The sequence below is a fragment of the Montipora foliosa genome, chromosome 7, assembly GCF_036669935.1.
Source record: "Montipora foliosa isolate CH-2021 chromosome 7, ASM3666993v2, whole genome shotgun sequence".
Lineage (NCBI taxonomy): Eukaryota > Metazoa > Cnidaria > Anthozoa > Scleractinia > Acroporidae > Montipora > Montipora foliosa.
Genome location: NC_090875.1, coordinates 41,814,836 through 41,834,835, shown reverse-complemented (window position 1 = coordinate 41,834,835; position 20,000 = coordinate 41,814,836). Strand labels below are relative to the sequence as shown.

The 20,000-nt window shown below is 38.5% G+C and overlaps 1 protein-coding gene across 1 annotated transcript in view; it reads right to left on the bottom strand.

Moving 5' to 3' along the window:
- Window positions 1-859, bottom strand: part of LOC138009541 (TNF receptor-associated factor 6-like) — a 15,474-nt gene extending 14,615 nt beyond the window's left edge. The window contains exon 1 of the mRNA XM_068856612.1: window positions 769-859. Coding sequence (XP_068712713.1) covers window positions 769-791 — 23 coding nt within the window. The 5' untranslated portion in view covers window positions 792-859. The remainder of the gene's footprint in view (window positions 1-768) is intronic.
- Window positions 860-20,000: the final 19,141 nt, after the last annotated feature.

The window sequence follows — 20,000 nt, the reverse complement described above, 5'->3', positions numbered from 1 at the left end:
TTTGAGAACCTGAAAATGCCAAATTTTCCCTGGCTTGTCCCCCCCCCCCCCCCCCCCACCCATCCATCCTAAGGCCCATTGAAAGGTGCATTTTACACCATCAAAACAATGAGAGTGCGCCTATATTATCATAATTGTTTTATAAATGCAAACAGAAAGGGAATAGAAAACGGACCTGACAGTTACACTAAGCATGTTACAAAGAGCTGGAATAAGAAAGTAATTGTAAAGAAAAAGACCCTTTTCGGAATCAAACTGTAGAGTTTTGTACATTCAATTTTGACCCTAATAACGCGCCATAGTCCGTGTTGACAAAAACTTCTCGTGCCACGGCGGTCGCCAGAAAAAAAAAATATATGACTGAGGCAATGTCCATGGTTAAATTCTCTTCGTAGGTATTTTAGAGGTTTTTATAATGAGTACATTTTAAGACAACACTGGAATCACGCTCTTTTTAAAAAAAAAATTACGAAAAAATGACTGACGAAAGTGCCTCGGTTTGCCTACTGGTTACGGCCCTGCGTGCTTATTATAAATATCCCTCCAGCTCCGCAGGTTAGATTGTATAAAAGTGTCTAGATACCCGACAGTTGGGAAATGATTTTTAAAAAACTAGTAGCCCGGTAGTCCAGCAGTCTACAAACTACAAAGCTAAATTAAATTTTAAAAAATCGCTTGGCAATTCTAAACGAACTCGAATGATCTATAATAGACAAGGTCTACATTAAGTTCATTGTGAAAGTGTCCACGAAAATCCACAGTTCGTACCTGGTATTTGTAACTCTGGCCATACTCTGTTAATGAATGATCTGCAATTGCTCTTATTTTTATGAAAGCTCTTATAAAAGCACGACCTGAAAGCCGCAGAGTTTTATCGTTCTAAGCTACTAGTAAGCGCTTCGAGGGAAACCCTCTGCATGCTGAAAGGGGATTGGCTCAGCAAAAATAAACAACCAATCAACGGGGTCGTCTCGTACCCCGTTGAGGCAGAACACTTAAGTATACGCATAGTCGTAACTTCCGGTAACTTTTGCAGTAACAACTTGCAGCTACCAGTAACCCCGGTAACCGGTAACCTTTGTCAACCTCGTTCCCAGGGCCAGGCGTTAAGATGAGAGACCCTGGGAACGAGGTTGGACTTTTGTCTGATTGGCTGTTGAAAATTGTAGTATCCAGTTTTCCAACCGCGTTCTCTGATGTAAACAAAAATGGCTTTCGAAGCGGTGATTCCAACTTGTGCTTCTTCGATCGTTCTATATAGCTTGAGCCAGTTGAAGGTGGTCATTTAAACTATAAGTGACTGGGAAAGATTCTGCAAGGGGCATTTAAGTCGGCGGGAATTTTTCTTTCCTTACACTTTTTGTAAGCAGTCCTTTTAATTTGCTCGGGGAAGCAACGCCTCTGAAGTTGCTTCGAGGCAGCTTTTATACTTTTTAGCTTTATTTCTCCATGTAAGTGATTGTATCGGAACAAATGCTCAAAGTGCGAAAAGACACGAGCAAAGGCCAGATTCCTTTGTTGCGAAGGGAGTACTATTTAACGTGGTTGCGAAATACATCCCTCGAGCTCGCAGGCTTCGACTTATCCAACTTGAATGCAGCGCTGGAAGGAAGTATGTCACTTCATTCATCAGTTTCTTTCAGTGATCGTTTAGAGTTATGAGATGTCCTCAGTCCTTTTAAAGAACCTTTTATGTCAACAGATTTAATACCAGCCGCGCCACTTCTATGTTGTATATCTGTGTCTGAGGCCAATCTGGTTCACTGCATTTATCTCATGTGCAAACACTCTCAAGATACACTACCTTAAAAATTTCAAGAACTCTCATTTAACGAAACCAAAACATCATTCTTAGTAACATCAAGTGATCATGAAGGCATGCTTGATAATATATGCTAAAATGAGTCAACAATGAAGTTCCAGTTTATTACTTTATTGGATAATTCTGTCCTTGATCTATGGTAACTCCATCAAGTCTAGCCATAGCAATTATTCATTGTTTCATCATTTATGCTACCAGCGAATTATTTAAAAGTGATGTTGATGTTCTTAGGAAATCTATACAATAGTGAGGAATGATGTGGTCACTGCCATCAGACTTGTAGGTTGTTCTGGAATGAAATTTTGTGAATGAGTTCTATTTGGGGAGGTAAAAGTTTCACTTGACCATTTGTAGATGTAAATTACACCCACATTAAATGCACCATTAAAATAGTGCATTTAATGTGGGATGTCTGGAAATACATAAACCAGGGCTTGTCTTCTGTGCAATGTTTAAATTTAAAAGGGCAATTCAAGGCAAAGCAGACTTTGTAATAGAACTCTGACACAATATTAACTACTTATTAATTTTGATGTGAGCATTTCATGTTCATTTTAATATATTCATTGCTCACTTTGTGATAAGTTACTATCTCACTGCAGAGAATAATGTAAAGTTATCTCAATCAGGATGAAAATGTACAAAATGTGCAGTCATTGATCTTAAATGTTGTTAGTCTGTTAATTAACCCATTGACTCCTGGGGGTTCCCTATCGATGAGTAAAATACTAAGTTTGGCCGGTTTTGGGGTGAAAGGGATAATATAGTACATCAATAATACCGGTATTGCCGTATCAGAAATTGAGCCAGTATTTGATGACTAATGTGTCCCAATAAAATATAATGTTGATGCCAACATTGTTAAGCAATAATATACATTGAGTTAGGATGATGGAACATCACACACCATTGTGTGTTCATTAAATTTATTTTTTTACGTTATTCTTGGTGTATAGCAACTTATAGTAACTGCAAAAAACGTGCAGAAGAAATTGAAGAGAAGGTATACCTGAATATTATGGCTGTTTTGTGTGTCAAAAAATTTAATTGACCTTTTTTTTGTTTATTTTTGCTGCTATTCCTTGCACACAGTCACATGTCCCATAAAACTTGAATGTGCAGACAAAGGTAAAAGAAGTCACTGTACAAAGTTTAAAGAATTGTTACATTTGTATGTTCATTAATAACTTCTTTCTTTCTAACTTACTTTGGCAATACACACTAAAGAAAAAAACGGTAGTAGCTGGATAAATATTCTCGGTTTTCACATGACGTCACGACCGCCATGTTGGTGCCCAAAACAAAGAAAAGGCGGCCATGTTGGTGCCCCGACCAAATCCTCCGGGAATTTAACTCTATTATTACGCAAACGCTTCCTTTTGTTTTCGTTAAAAAACATGGCTGTTGATCACGTGAGTGAAAACCAGCAATATGGATAAAATATGAATGGGATTCCCAAGGGGGAAAGGTGCAAATGGGGACACACAGGCCCATGTGAGGCACCCACAAAAGGGAATGAAAATTTTAAAATATACATTATTTACAAGTTTAATGTATAATTACTTATCATGTAAATCATTATGTATAAAATTAATATAATGAACAATTATTACTTATCCATGTAAATTTTAATGTACAGTTTGTAAATATCTTTAAAGTCACAATTATTATGGTTTCCCTCAAATTTAATTAAGAAATTTGTCAAATCGAAAAGTGCAGTGCAGAGTTGTGGTAAGCAGGCATTTTTATTTGTAAATATTATTACACTAACAGAACTTTTTTTTTATGTAATTCAATACAATTTTTAATAGCTGGGAATAGCTGATATTTATTGCAATAAAAGCAAGAGTCTTATTTGCAGTATATTGTATTTAATAATGTCATTGCATCTTGATAATTTAGCCCAGAGTTGAATCATCGCATCTTCGTTGGAAATTAGTTTACTTTCATAGAGCATTTTCGTGCTTCCGGCCACTTTTGAAGGAAAACTTTCAAAGCAGTTCGATTCGTCACAAATATGTGCTTTCCATACTAATGGCGATCGCTGGACCAAGACATATTTGCAGAGATTTGACCGAAAGTAACGTGAACACTGACACCATTGTCTGATTTGGGGAAAGAAAATTTCAGTTGCGCGTCAAACATACACGGTTTTATTTCACATTTCAAGAGGAGAGAAGACGAAAAAATGTTCAGAAGGTGTGAAAATCATATTTTAACAATACAGAGGCTTTCCATGCCTTAGTCCAGAGAAAATAAGACTTGATGGTGGAAAAAACAAGCACTGTTTCTTTGACAAGGAAAAGCACTTTGGTACAAGAAGGAGTCGAAAACTTCGGGGTTCAGTATTCGCTGTGCCACTTTTACCTGAAATATCTCTACTCAAACCTTGGCTCACAAACTTTCACCTGTTGACGGCTTTTCGTGGACCAACGTCAGCGACAAAAGTCTTGTACTGTTAACGAAAGAGTTCAGGTTAAACAGAAAAAGCTATGAACTGAATGACATTTTGCAAAGTGACTCTTTCGTACGGATAGAATGTATTCGCTTCAAAGAGAGAACAAACGAAATTCTTCTGTCATGCTTTTCTGTTACCTACCTTAACTCCATTCATGGGTAAATTTTAAGCTGTGAGATCCTTTGAACGGATTACCGGCTCATTTACCAGTGACGCGCCACAAGCAAATCCCGTCGAACTGGCAAATTTGTTTGCATTCACTTCAAGCGCGGGTATCCTCGTGAAAAAACCACAACAGAAAATGACGGTTCCAGTTACTTTAATACTCGACAACATCCATTATTGTGATTTGCACATTCAATCATAACCATACCCGTTGCAAATAACACAAAATTTTTCCAACTTCGCGCAATTCTTTGACAAGCCTGAGCACACCGCAGCATTCTAAAACTGCCGATCTAAGCATGTTTCGTTTCATCCGAAATAAAGGACTTTCCCATGCAGAAGGAATTGCCGAGGTCTTTCTATATTTTGTCCATCTTCTTTTAGTATTTGTACCACAAGCGCATGGATAGCATTGAAAGTGAATGAAAACTACAACTAGCGACAGCGTCGACATCTTTTCTTCTCGCGTTCTAAGACTGTCTCGAAGGTTTTCAACCAATCACAATGCAAATAAAATTGAATTTGCCATTGATAATGCGCATGCGTGACATTAGTCTCCTTTGTTTACTCAACGGGGGAATCCCCTTAATGCTAATAAGTTATCTGATTGGTTGATTAATTTTGGATCACTTTTTATCATCGTTGGTTCTGTGTTTAATTAAAACATAGCCCACGAGACCAGGAAAATAAAAAATTGTCCGACCTTGAAAATGTCATGAATAATCTGGAAGTGCTCTTAATTTTATAAAACGGTTCAAAGTCTTGATTGTCTTCGTTTGGAGATGGTTCAAATCTGCCGGCAGGCGTAACAGTATTCGGGGGCTCCACATCGAGCGGACCATGGAAACGCTCTGCTGAAACATATAACTCATAAACCCAAAGCAGACAAACAGCTTTATGTGATATGATTGGCCAAGGAAGATGCATGGAGTTAGAGGAAGTCCTTTGCATGCCATTCTGCCCGATTTTCTCCTGCCTACTCTCGGCGGAGAAAAGTCGCCTTGGGAACGAAGTTATATAGGCTCAAACTGCTTTTTGACACGCCTTACTAAGTAGTCAAAGCCAGAATAAACCGCAACGACTTGGAATTGGACAAACGATTTGCGATACGGAGACCTGTATGAGCTTCTACACTCATGGCTAAGATGCATGAGGAACGAAACTGATTAATATTCGTTAAAAGAACAGGCAATAAACAGGCGGATACAAACAATTGGTCCTTGTTTTACTAGACCTTCACTGACGATCTCCTTCAAGGGAATTCAAATTATCTCACTGTCGTATAAGATTGGTTTTCGGTTTGGTGATCGTTGTTAGTGAGCGTTCCTCGAGTTCGTTAAAAACTGAGTGGGATTCGCTTGTCGTCATTCACCATAGCAATTTCTTAGTCTGGGATTTTCTTGTTATCTGAGCATGCACCCGGAAGCAACACACGAGCACTTTCAACATTATTTATCTTTTAAAATTTGAATCTTACCGGATTTGCACTTATTTCGCTTTAGTTGGGTAAGTTTTAATTCTTTGTTTCTTTTCATTGGCTGTGCTACCTCCATAGTGGCACTTTAATCGGTTTTTTTTTAATCTGGTGGTCGGAAAAAAAAACGACAACAAAGACTTCTAAATAGCATTTATATAACTGTTGTGAAGCCAGAGGAATGTTGGAAAATCGGTCCCCAAAAAGAAGGTTGTAAATCGTTTAAAAGCTTTCACCCATTTTGCAAAATGTGTTCCCACGGCTGCGTGAAAATTTTCCACCTTTTGTCAAATAATCCTTAACTCAATGATTTGCGTGTGCACATTGTAGAATCATATTTTCATAACCAGCTCGTGTGAAGAGACAAGAAGAGACAATATCAATCTCTGCAGTAAAAATTAAATTTTCTCAATCAACATCACAGGAGAATTTTCCCCTCCGAATAGTTACACTTGAGAGGTTCACAGCGTTGTCATTGTGGCGAGCTCAAGAATAACAATAAGTAACGTTGTCCCTTTTTGGAGTCAGAACAGAATACATTTATAATTATTCTTATGTAGAGGGTGATTGTGCTGATCGATCATCATGTCATGGACAGGAACTCGCTTCAACTGACCACAACTAACTGATACAATGCAACTGTCTCACACTCCTGCAGGTTCAGAAACAAGTACACGAACAGCCGAAAATTTTTTAGCCTCACTTAATATTTTTAAAAGTGAGATCCACTTGAAAAGCTGACAATCTGTAAATAAAATCTGAAGGCCTGCATTCACTGAAGCGTGCATGTCATCACAAGAAAATAACTAAAACCCTTACCTGTAAAATGTGGCCATATTTTATCCCTACGAATAATTCTTCGAATGCTATTGTTAATTTTACGAATCAGTCAAACCTACAGATTGTTTGTTTGAAGATAGTTCAAATCAGGCCCTAGATTTTTCAGCTCTGAGGGGCTCCACAACTTGCACGATAATCTTTCTCCTCGCTCTACTCGACTCGAGTACTCAAAGGTATGGTTGCGCTCCGTTTTATATGCGACTGGTCCGAAGTTCAAGTATTGATCTTCTTTTTTCAAGCAGATATCTTATGAACTATTAAAACTGCTTTTTACCAGTTTGCGTCATCGTTCAGGCGGTAGACATTTGTTTGATTGGTTGGAACTTCGAAGTGGTTTAATGCACTCGGTTCACGAGTAAAATCGTCTCGCGTCTAGAAATGACCTCTTGGCATACGGTTTCCACCAATGAGAATTGCGGCCATCTTAATTAGACCCCTTATTTGTCTCGTCAATAATAATAATAAAATGTCTAATTATATTGTATACTCCAAGTTCTTAGTGGACATCATTAGTTTTCAGAGTAATCTGTCCGCTCCGGTAGTATGTCAGGTCACGGTGTGAGATTGCAGTGAGAAATACCACACAATGACACAGACCGAAAGTGCTTGTATGCGGTTACTCTCGCGTAGGATTTGTCGTACCTTTCTAGAGAAAATGCAGACAAAGTGTAATTTATAATCTCTAAATATTTAAGGGCAGTGATCCTATAAACCTATACTCAAAAGGGCCTCCGAAGGAAATATATTCATATGAATGAATTAACCACGAAATTATTAGCAAGTTAAGAATAATGACCTACCGAAATATGAAGAGATTTCCAATTATCATGACTGAAGCTACAGCTACTACTTAGAATTCATTAAAAAGTTCCTAACACCACGCAAACATAGCTTGGAATACCAGATGTTGTTTCCACTGCAAATGGAAGCGAATATACATCATACATACTGTACATTCAAACTTGGTTTTATCAAACGTGTTAATAAAGGTCGAATTACGTGAATGATTTGGAAAGCTGACGTTTCGAGGCAGCGTTAGCCCTTCGTCTTAGCGAATACATACATGCGCCTTAAATTTACATACATACATTCGCCTAAATTTTCCCATTTCCCTCTGGTTGAATTTAAAAGTTAAATTTCAAAAAATGATGATCTATAAGAACTGAGGTCTCCAATTAGTTCATTGTGATAGCCTCCACGAAAATACAAAGTCCCTACCTCGTAAATGTGGCCATACTCTCCAAATGAATGACCTGCAATTGCTCGCTTTAGTATAAAATGGTTAAGACTCTTATTTGTGTTTGTCCAAATCTTGATCGTTTATATATTCTCTGAGAAAGTGTATAGTGATAATATGCAACTTAACTACCACCTGATTGGCCGAAGGAAAAAAAAGTTCTGTGAGTATGCTTGCACTCCCATCCGCAACCGGAAAGAAAAACATTTAGAGTCAACCGTGTAGACTAAGAACTGAAGTTGACCGGAACCTGGGACGTCCGGAAACTATTGTAAACATACTCGCCTGTTCGGAGAGGTGATCGCGATCATGCGTTCCGTTAAAGAGGCCATGGTCATAGCACTGATTTTGTTATTTGTAAAAAGAATAAATATTCAGCTTAACCATCAGCAGTTTGTTTTATTCCGTAGATTGTACAAAGTATGGACAAACCCTAGGCTTGTCTGACAATTGGTAAGGAGAGGAAATCGACTTTTTCGAGGAACTGCCATGTTTTAATGTTGGCACAGCAATCGCGGCAGTTCAAGCTTATGTACTTAACAGGATACGCGAGAGTTCATTCGGCCATTTCTGTCGCGTTTAACTAGTCGATTATAGCAAGATCGTAAAACATCAAGCAATCAGAGAGGAAGAGGACGGGGAGGGGGGGGGGGGGGGGAAGGAGAGAGAGAGAGAGAGAGAGAGCGAACGAATCCTGTTATCCTGTGTTCGTGATTTCTTCAAATGGCAAAATACCATCTCTAAAACGAGATGTACTAACGCCTTACGGAGTCACAAGAATATGAATATTACCATAGAGAAAGTTTGCTCCATTGCAGCCGTTTTTTGAAAGAATGATTATTAGTTGACACTTGCAGTTGAATGGTGAACATGCGCTAGCTAGTTGAAAACTTTACATAAAACTAGTTGAAAAATAACTGGTAGATCCTGTGGTGATGCATCCCCAAACCTAAAAAACACGAGCCTGCTGTGCCAAACTAAAGTCCGGGCCACCGCTCAATTCTGGTAAAGTAATGTGTATTCTCAGCGTCAAAAAAACTATAAATTTTAACGACACATGATTACATTTTGGCAGGATATTTAGAAGTCAACCGCCGAATAAATGTCGGTGCCTGGATACTGATATTTCGCGAGATCCGTTGCCTGTTTTTATTACTGTTCTAACCAGAGCATGTGCAGTGCTGAGGTTTAATTCTTTTTCTTTAAATTGTTTATGTATTAAACTTTTTTAATTTGAATACGTTACAAGAAAAACAAGAAAACAATATCAAAACAAATACTACGCTAGATGGAAATTAAAATAACCCACCGAACCGAACCGCGTTTCTATTTAAAGCAAAAGTGCTCATAACAATCAGCAATGCAGACATGTCAGGGGGCATCTACTTAGGTCTAACACTCAGATGGAATTGAAAGAAAAAGAAAAAAACACTATGAGACCCTCCTTAAAATTCCTGTCAGCGTTATCTACCCGCGAAAACGGCAGCGGTTTTCAACGATACCAATCTTTTAGTGTCGTTATGAGGCCGTGTTCAGGAGTTTCACTTTGCAATTCTTCTTTTATCCTCTTTCATCTTCTTCATGTTCTAACTGGCTATTGAAGGGTATTTAAAGTGCAGAGGGAAAAAAAACCTTACCAAGATTAATCCTTTGTTATTAGAATTTATGGAACTGAAGGTAAAAATTGTAACCTGAAACTAAAGGATTGACAAAATACTTTTAAGAGGTATCGTTTTACGGGACAGCTACCTGACACTTTGAAACAGAGCATTCGTTATAAGGCGATTGATTGTTTTCAGACATGGAAGCTGTTTCAGCTGTTTATGAGTAACGGGTAGCAAGTGTATTCAACTTTAACTCAGAGGTTCAAGGAAAGGCTTGAAACGATAGAGAAATATGCTCAGGTTTCTACAGAAACTCACATTTTCAGAAACTGATTGTCAGTGGCTAACTAGCGTACAGTTGAAGACAAAGAAAAACAGGGCCTGCCCATGTCTCCTGTGCTTACTTTGCTTTGATCCACATTCATGTGTATAACTTGCCGATATCACGGCAAAATGATCAAAGTAGAAAAATTACCAATCCAGCTAAACTAGGCAAAAACAAAGAAGGATTCTTATCGGAATATGGATCACTGAGTAGAGTAAACGAGGCGGTACTGGTAGAAATAACCAGTTCCCGCACCCTGATGATGGCAAACAGCCGAAAACGTTTGGTTTGAATATTTTAATTTTTTAACTTTAGCCTTGTATATAGAATATATTTTACTAAGCGAACATTATGGACAATATCAAAACAAATACTACACTAGATGTAAATTAACATAACCCACAGAACCGTGGAAACACACACCGTACCCGTGAACCTGTATCTCACGGACTTACGCACACGAGGCATCTCTGTAGAATGTTTATTTTAAGCACAATTTTAAACGCTTGGAAACAATAGGATTCATTTTACTCGGCTGCAAAATAGATATAAAATCGAGAAACAATCAAGCAAAAATTGAGAATGTGAAAGGATTGTTTCTCAGGGTGGTGTCCATAAATTTTATATATGTTCGTTAGGCTACGGTGGGAGAGTTGCTAGAGATCCTCCAGCAGGTAAAAAGTTCCAAAACGAGTGGGCGCGCGTTCACTCCACAAACAAATGCTCTAAAGTGTGCCTATCACCGCATGCTTTGCATTCGTCACAGTCAATAATTTTGGTCCTAAATAGTTGTTACGGGTATATACGATGTGATGGTTTATTTTAAATTGAAACATAGAAAGCTTTAGATTCTTAGTGACTTTTTTTGGCAAGGCTATATACTGCTGCAAAAATTTGGTTTTATCAACGGAGTTGATAATGTAAATTGGCCACCGTACAGAGATTCTAAAAGCTTTTAGGGTTAGGGTTAGGGTTTTTTGGCAAGGCTATATACTGCTGCAAAAATTTGGTTTTATCAACGGAGTTGATAATGTAAATTGGCCACCGTACAGAGATTCTAAAAGCTTTTAGAATCTCTGTACGGTGGCCAATTTACATTATCAACTCCGTTGATAAAACCAAATTTTTGCAGCAGTATATAGCCTTGCCAAAAAACCCTAACCCTAACCCTAAAAGCTTTTAGAATCTCTGTACGGTGGCCAATTTACATTATCAACTCCGTTGATAAAACCAAATTTTTGTATACTACTTCCCCACCGATGCAGCACCACAGTTTCTTTAGAAACTACCCCTTCATTCATTTATATACTGCTCCAATGGTCTAGTCCTTAAGACCGGACTCTAAGAGTCTATCCTCCGATATAGGCCTTTTAAAAATGTTAGAAACGTAAAAACTGCGTGCTTGCTTACAATTCAAAGGTGTTTTGTGCATTAATTCTCCTGTAGGTAAAGATTCGTTTTCACGTTTACTGCGAACAGTTTCCCTCCATTGCTTTGGGCACAGGGTAATATAGAGCTTTCCTTCCTCGTCCCTCGTGCAGTGCAGCTGCGGTTTCAAGTCAGTGACCTGCTAGAATTTACGTATTAATGCGCAATCTTCAACAAAAATCAGTAGCGAAAACCAGCTATCTGTACAATTATTCATGTCTCGTTGCGTCAGCCATGGGTTGTACCAGCCATCGGCTGTTGAAACAATAACTTTTTTTGTACCGTGGTTGGTAAATATCACTATCAATGGCTACATAATAATTGCTAATAATTCGAAAATACTAGGAAGCTTTCATCGATCTGCTTTTTTAGCATTTTTTTTGTCTTTGTGTGCATGTGTTAAATGTCTGACAGCTAGGTGAGCCTAAATCTCTTATCGAACAGGCTAGTAAATATCGCTAAAGGCCATTCATTTCACAGCTGTAGTCAAGAAATTAGACTTTCGAAAAGTTCTTCGTCTAGACTGATGATACTCGCGGAATAGAAATACGGACCTGCGGAATGTACTTGGTCTGAGCGCAAATTTAAAATAAAAGGGATCTACGTAAGTTGAAAACCTGACAATGCGCAATATCTGATTGCCTGTGTTTAATTGAAGGGCTGGATGCAAAAATTGAAAACAATGGACTCAGCGAAGCGACACTTACCTTTCATTGTCCGAAATAAATTTACTAGCAAGGAACAGATCCTGCTTGCGTCAGCAGCTCAACCCAATGATGCGCACAGTACAAGACAGGTCGGGGTTCAATCCAGCGATCAGGTTTATTAATTTTGTTTTTTGTTCGCGAAAAACCAACATTTGACTTGATTTGTGTTGATTGTTCATTTCAGCTTACAGTGTCCCCAATTAGTGCTCCCGCACTAGAACAACTAGACACTCAACTATTAATAAAGTTCCTTTCCTTGAGTGACAATGCTCGGCCGATTTTTAGTTTTGCTCAAAACTAGCCCAAATTTTGCAAGTTGACTGAAAATGAACTTAAGAACATTGCCCTGTTATTGTTTTTATCCGACTTGAGTTTTATTTTCGAGAAATAGGCTATGCAAAAATACTATCCGCTTCGCGTTTGAAAACAATGGAGTCAGCAAAGCGACACTTGCCTTTCATTGTCCGATTTAAATGTGTTGGTCCTGCTTGCTTCAGCAGCCGAGTCAACCCCAATGATACGCACAGCGTACAAGAAAGGCGGTTCAATCCACCGATCAGGCTTATTAATTTTGCTTTTTGTTTGCAGAGAACTGTCTTTTTTTTTTTTTTCATTTCTGGTTTTTCGCCGCGATCTTATCGATCTTCGTGAAATTCAAGTTGAGGGTTGTCCAATACTCCGACATAATGAGATTCATCAAGTTACTTTAGATACGCAAAAAGGCTCTTAACGGTGAGCTGGAACCACCGACCTGTCTTGTACTTCACCAACATACGCGGACCAGGAGAAGAGAGGTTTTAGGCCTCGATTTCAAAAATATGTTTAATTTTTTCCCCAAGTTTCTCTATTTCAAACTCAGCAGACGTGAATTTCTAGCGTTAAAGTTTGCCCTCGTTTTAGGAAGGATTCAGTGCTTTTTGAGACCAGGGGAGTAGAAAATTGTCCTACCTTGAAAACTCCATGGATAATCTGCAACTGCTCTAATCAGTATAAATCGCTTCAACGTCTTGTTTGTCGTTGTTTGGAGATGGTTCAAATCTGCTTGTAGGTATAACAGTTCTCAGGGGCTCTACAAGGAGCTTACCACTCTGTGACACGGGATCATTTTGCTTGAACACTCACAGTAAAAGCATATAAACAGCTTTTGGTGATCTGATTGGCCGAGCCAACAATAGGATGTCGTGGCTGGAGAAGTGGGAAAACACACCTTGTTCGTTTCATTGGAAAATTAATTTCCTTTTTATAACTTGAATAATTAGCAACTATTGACCGAAGTGAAGGCTTCACGGCTCGGTAAATATCCACCACTAACCACCGGCATTGAGGTGAATAGTTCTTTTAGAATATACTAAAACAGTGAAATAATATAGTGCAAAAAGATGACTTTCACTCATTTATTCCTGCAAAGATTACAACGTTTTCGGGCGCAAATTGCGCGCGAATTGCTCTGAGGTAAATAGCGATGGATATCCGGAGTTTGGGTAGCCAATCGGCGCGCGAGTTCAACGCTATCCACTGTTTTAGTAAATCCTACTAATAAAAATTATTATAAATCTAATAAATGTTATTTATGTGAACTAAGCTGCTGGTTTGCATGTCGATCAGGCCGTAAACATTTTGTCTGACTGGTTGTTCGAAGCATCGCTTTGACTGTGCTTCCACCCAGTATTGTTTACCCTTTAACGCCCGAGGGGCTCCAACGCAGCGTAAAATGAAACTGCACAGCTTTAAAGCACTCCAGAGAGCCTAGAACAGAGATTTAAAGCATTTGAGAGAAAACGGTCGCTGGGTGCGCCTTACGTGTAACAACGTTACAACGAATTGAAGAACGCAAAGGATCGGCAGTCGCAAAACATCTCAAGGAGCAACATAACAGTGGACCCGGATAACAACACGAGAAACTTCAAACATTTAAGAAAGTGTCAGAACAAATTTACTGCCTCATGCTATCAAAATGCTCCTTATCAATTCTTTACAAACAGTGCGATTCAATTCGCGAAAAATTGTTTCTTCAATTAGATCCTTTCATTTTTTTCCTTTTCAGTGTTTCATTGTTCAGTACGTATGTCCCTTTGGCAGCTTCATTGATGTTTCTCAATTACCTAACACATTTTATCACATTTTAGCGTTCGTAAAATTCTTACTGATATTGACGTTTTGACTATTAGGTATAGATTCGTGCTAATTTTTTATCCACACTTGAAAATGACCTATATCACTAATTCTTTATCACAAAATAGAGATTTGCATTGGGTCAAAAGGAGTTGACAGGACACCGAAACAGATAAACTCCAATCGGACTTTTTTCTTTAAACAAAACAATGTTGTTTCTCAACTCGACGGCCGTAAAAGCAGTCGCCTGATCACTGGTTACTCAACGGGGGAATCCCCTTAATGCTAATAAGTTGTCTGATTGGTTGATTAATTTTGGATCATTGTTCATGACCGTTGGCTCTTCAGACGTTATCTAATTACGGCTAATTAGAATGCCAGCGCAAATTATTTTCTCAGTCAACTTGCAACAGCAGTTGTTTTCCCAGGCGGCGTAAATCTTCCTCTTTCGCTTTTTTCCAGTATTACGTTGTGCCTGAATTCTCAAGATTTTAGTAGAATTAATTTACTCTTCACAAAAGGATGTTTGATGGATGCAACTGGAGCAATAATTCGTCAGATCGGACTTGAAAGCTATGGAAATATATGGAGGTTTCGGAAAGTCGTTTTAGCGATAGCGATAACCTGCTGTGTTGATCTTGAAGTAGAAGAAGAAGTATAAGAAACGACTTAGCAAAACTAGATGTCGCTTCATGGGATTAAATTAAGAAAAGGGAAGACTTAGCAACGCCAAATACCTTAATTTGTAAACATGTTTTGGAAATTGAGAAAAGTCAAAGTCAGGGCAGCTCGCTGGGCCAAATCCTGCTACATCGGAGAAGCCTAAGGGAAGAATCACTCGCCAGTAAAATCCTAAGAAGTTCATTCAAATGCTTACAAGTTTATTTTTTTTTAAACCTGTATGTCGATGCTGTGAGCTATATCTGACCATATCTATGTAATGGGAAGCCTTCACAGATTAAAGATGTAGATGTAAAACGCTCGTTTGGACCAATCGAGCTTCATTTATCCTTCTGTCGTGAATGGGTCAAGATGGACTGAAACTCAGACAAGAAGCAAACCTACTGTAGACACAGTGTAGATCTCTCGTCCGCTGTGCTAAACTTATACCGGATGCAATCGATGTCTTTTGAAATTGGATATGTTGGTGGTGACATCATCTCTTGGAATGCATGCAGGATTAAGTGAATTACATTCAGGGGCACCCAACGGCAATTTTCGGGAAAATATCTGTTCGGAAGACGATTTGAGAACTAGAATTTTCGGAACATCTGTTGTAAAATGTCTTGCTTGCCTGCCTCTCCTAGGATTTTCGAACATCTACAAAATGGTATAATTACCCATTTTAAACGGATATTTACCCTAAAAAAGGCCACCTAGAATTTTCGGGAGCCTTTTCCTGGCTGAAATTTTCGAAAAGGTAAGTTTTGATCCCTATAATTTTCGGATCACTAGACTTTCAGCTAGGAAATCCGAACAGATGAAAAATTTCTAGGGGATAAAAATATGCCTACATCTACCGTTTAAATACTAAAATACGTTTAACAATGCCATGTTTAAGTGGTTTTGAACTATATTCTCGTTGGGCGCCCCTGTACATTTACACATTAAAAAGGAAATGGGTTTATAAATCACAACGAATTCCCTTTGACGAAGGGCGAACGCTCGAAACTGTACGCCAGCTTTCGATTTTTTTTACGGTAGTCAACTTTACCACGATATAAACTAATCTCTGTGTTTTACTTCCCCAACCGACACAGCACCGCAGTTCCTTCAGAGACTAAACTCCTTTATTTTCCCATTTTCCCATTTCAGAGCACGTGATGTTACTCCAAGGAACAGTTTCTTTTAAATGTCGTCTTATGCACGTACATGTGTCCGCATAACTTATGAAAAAACAAAAGGAAAATTCTCCGAAAGTTGAGAGCATCACGTAGTCTGAAATGGGAAAACAAAACAACTGAAAAGGTCTGTAAGTGACGTCACGTCAACCACTACTTGAATACGAGCATCAAGAGTTTCGCGCTTCCCGTTGAAACGCAGCGCATCATGGGATAGGCTGTCCAGAAAGTGAGCACCAAATCTTGAATGCCAGCCATACTGAATATCTCCTGTTTCAGATCGCGTCTCGTTACCCCCGATTCATACTGCATTTTTCCACCGAAATTCCTCGTTTAGCCGTTGCACATTGGTCAGTAATCCTATAAACTGGTGAGTAAATCCATTTTATGCCTATTAGTGTCTTTATCGCGAAAATGTTGCAGTAAAACCTGATGAGTTTTGAGGCTGCGAGGCGTGTTGCTCGCTAAATGTTTCACGTCTGTAATCATTCTGTTTTGATTTCTTCTCTAGGTATAGGATTTCGGCAATCGGATTTGTGTACTTATTTGCTTTCCAATAGCGGGAAAAGGCTGACTAAATGGGCAAACCAAACCTGCACTGCCTTCATTCATGTTTGAATAGGACACAAACAAGAATTCTTGCTAAAAATTGTATTCCCCTGATAACGGATCTGTGTCAAGTGCATTAGCAAGGTCCCTAATTTCAAATATCTAAGATTATTAAATTCTTTCGTGTCCAGACTTTTTCCTTCCTTATTTTCCTGTTGATGTTCTCCATCCATCGTTTTCTTCGCTCGCTATCCTTTTCTCCGCGGGAGATGGAAACACATCGAAATGGTGGCTCACAATCGCACGTTTGTGTCCCATTCAAACATGCATGAAGGCAGTGCAGAGTGCGGATCCACATTGTTGCGCTACGCTTCGGCGATCACGGGGCACAAGAAATGTTGGGAGTTGTTGGCTCAAAATGTACATATAAATAAATATTTTGAGCCAACAAAATACTTATTTATATCTGTATTTTGAGCCAACAACTCCCATCATTTCTTTTGTTCAGGACAGACAGGACATCCATTACATTAAAAAGCGCAACATTTGACCCCCAGGAGTGATCAGCTTGTAAATTCTCATCGCAATTTCAATGAAATGTCAGTCAAACAGGTATTCAGCTTAAGAGGTGTTATCTTGATATAACACCAAATTCTCATGACTTCCCAACAAAGTAATTAATGATACTAGTTAGGAGAATGAACGTTTCGATATTGAGAATGAACGGGTTAAGGAACCCCGTCTCCATTTTGCTTCATGAATTGCGCATAGTTGTCTTTGCTTTTACAGTGGTCAGTGATGTTGGCAGAAAGTGCTGTTTTGTCACTATTTCTCCTCACCAAGTGACAATTTTGGCTTCTACTATTAGCAAAGAGTGTTGAGAAACGAACTGCAACAATCCTGCTGAATTCATATCCCACGGGATATCTATAAAAATTATTTATTATATACATTTAGCCAAGGGCAAGTTGGTGTCTTTAAAGCAAACCCCACACAATTTGATACTGTTACACGCTAAATTAATAAAATCACTACCTTAAGATTGCTATTTTCGCAAACAATAATGACGTAGCTGTTGACAGTACTCACGATTTTGGAGAAGCAGCCTGTCACCTGGTTTGATCAATTCACACCATTCCACTCGAAGTTTGGTGAGAACAATGGACTTTGATGCGTGTAAATATGCTGTATAATCGAAAAGTCTTTCAGTAATTGGTTCAACGTTCTTAGACCTTGATCAAACATTTGCAGAAACCACGTAAATCCCATCGGATTTTAGAATAAAATACTACGCAGGTGGACCTGCAGGGCATTTAATGATTAAGGGCACAGGAGCATACAAGGTTAATTAGTTATTTGTTCCAAATATTAAATGAAACAATGGCTTAATGAGGAAACACGATCGTGTCGCACGTGCGGCATGTTTATTTTCGTCTTTCACAGTAAAATATTAAGAGCCATTTTCCCAGAAAATCGAAAATCGCAAGACACTCGTGAAAAAATCGAATTTTTGTTTCTTTTGCCAAAACATCCCTTTTAGTACCCTAATTCAAGAAAAAATAGTTTTGGGTTCAAGCGATTCATTGTACGGGAGAAATTACTAAAAGTTTGAAAAATCGATTTTTTGCTGGTTTTTCGTACTCAAAACAACGGAATCCGACCGCAACTTCGAGAAAACGTTGAACGCATAAGAAACAATCCCTAAAATCAAAACTTCAGCCGAGAATTATTACATATTTACTCTTTAATTTTATGAAAGAAAATTTGAAGAAAGAAGTTTTTAACAATTACAATCGACAAGTTTAAAAAGGTCAAATTTGTATCTCTGGAAATGTTAATAAATGAAGGCGAACTTTAACTGTTGTAAAAGCCCTCTGGTATATGCCGCTTCCTTGTAAAACCCATATAGAATAAAACTTTGGCTATTGAACTAAGTTACTGGAAAGTTTTAGCTCTGGGAATCCAATACAGTTCTCACACTAAAGTAAGCAATTTGAGTATCTGAGTAGATAAAACGTATGCAAATTAGACGGCCCGCTGAATGAATTCATATTTTTAACGCAAAGTTTTGTTGAACGAACAACTTACCATTGCTTGTTGTGAGAGAAGTTAAATCCATCTCTTAATCTGTTTGTGGCAACTCATCCATAACTGATTTCGACCAAAATTTGTCCAGCAACTTCAGCGCTTGAGATATCTAAACACTTCCCACGCAGCGCTTATTACGCGTCATCAGACGCTTCTGTAATAATGAAACCCGATTATGTTTTGGTCCGAAAATAACATACAATGATGAAAATTAACCACTGCTCAAACCACACAGTTAACAAGGTGAGTATTACTCTTACTCTTTGTGAGCGAACAAATCAGATACTAGACGGGATAACAAGATCATATGACGCATAATTTAACAAACGCGCAGAGATTGGTCACGCTAGCTTGTCACATACGACTGTACGTACTATACTTTGTACACATTGTAAACAGATTAAGAAACAATTACAGCTGTCCCAATGAAAAAATGTACAACCCTACGTCTGTTTATAGATCATCAGTGTAGAAATATTCGACTCTGGGAACAATATTAATATAACATTTCCAGGTCAAATGCTCCTGGAATAAAATTCACATATTGTCACGAAGTGTTTCGCAACTTACTATTGCACGTGCCTCTACGATGTCATTTTAATTGAATTATTCCCGTCTAGTATTACGAAATGCTACCCTGCTCACAGACGTTTTTTCTGTTTTGGGAATTTGGTGCGCGCACAATATAAGCGATTGCCCATGAGAGAGGGCGGAACGCGCTTTTTTTTATACGTGCATCTAAAAATGAAGAGAGTCTGTGAACAGGCTGGTAAAGTACACAAAGTGCAGAGTTCTGCCTAAACGGTGTTCTCACTTCTACTCAGAGGCTGCTTCCAGAAGTGAATCATTCACCATTTGTTCTCGCCGGAATAACTAAGTCAAGAAAAGATCTATTTTGTTCATTGTTTTGCTTTCTTTGCTTATTTTTGAAGTTTGTTTATGTTTAAAAGAGCGTTCCTTTTCGGAGAGTGAGATCATTTCTTGTTTGTCAGGCTGAGTCCTTGTTACAAATCAGTCAGTTACCTTTCAGTTCGTGACTATTTGCACGTTATAAATGTCTCTCCCCGCTCTAACAAATCAGCCTAGCCTAGCCTAGCCTAGCTCATAAAGCAGGGGCACCCTGTGAAATATCTGTTCGGAGAAGCAAACATTGCCTAGGATTTTCTATAGCTTGAGGAAGGCTAAAAATTTCTAGATGACCGTTCCATTCATGTACACAATTTTCGAAGCTTATGTAATAAATTCCCTCCGATTTTCTGAAGTTCATTTTTCCCATTTCACTCCCCAGGTTAGGTTGTTTTTCGTAGAGAAAGGAAGCCTAAAATTTTCGGAATCGAAAATGCCATGCAG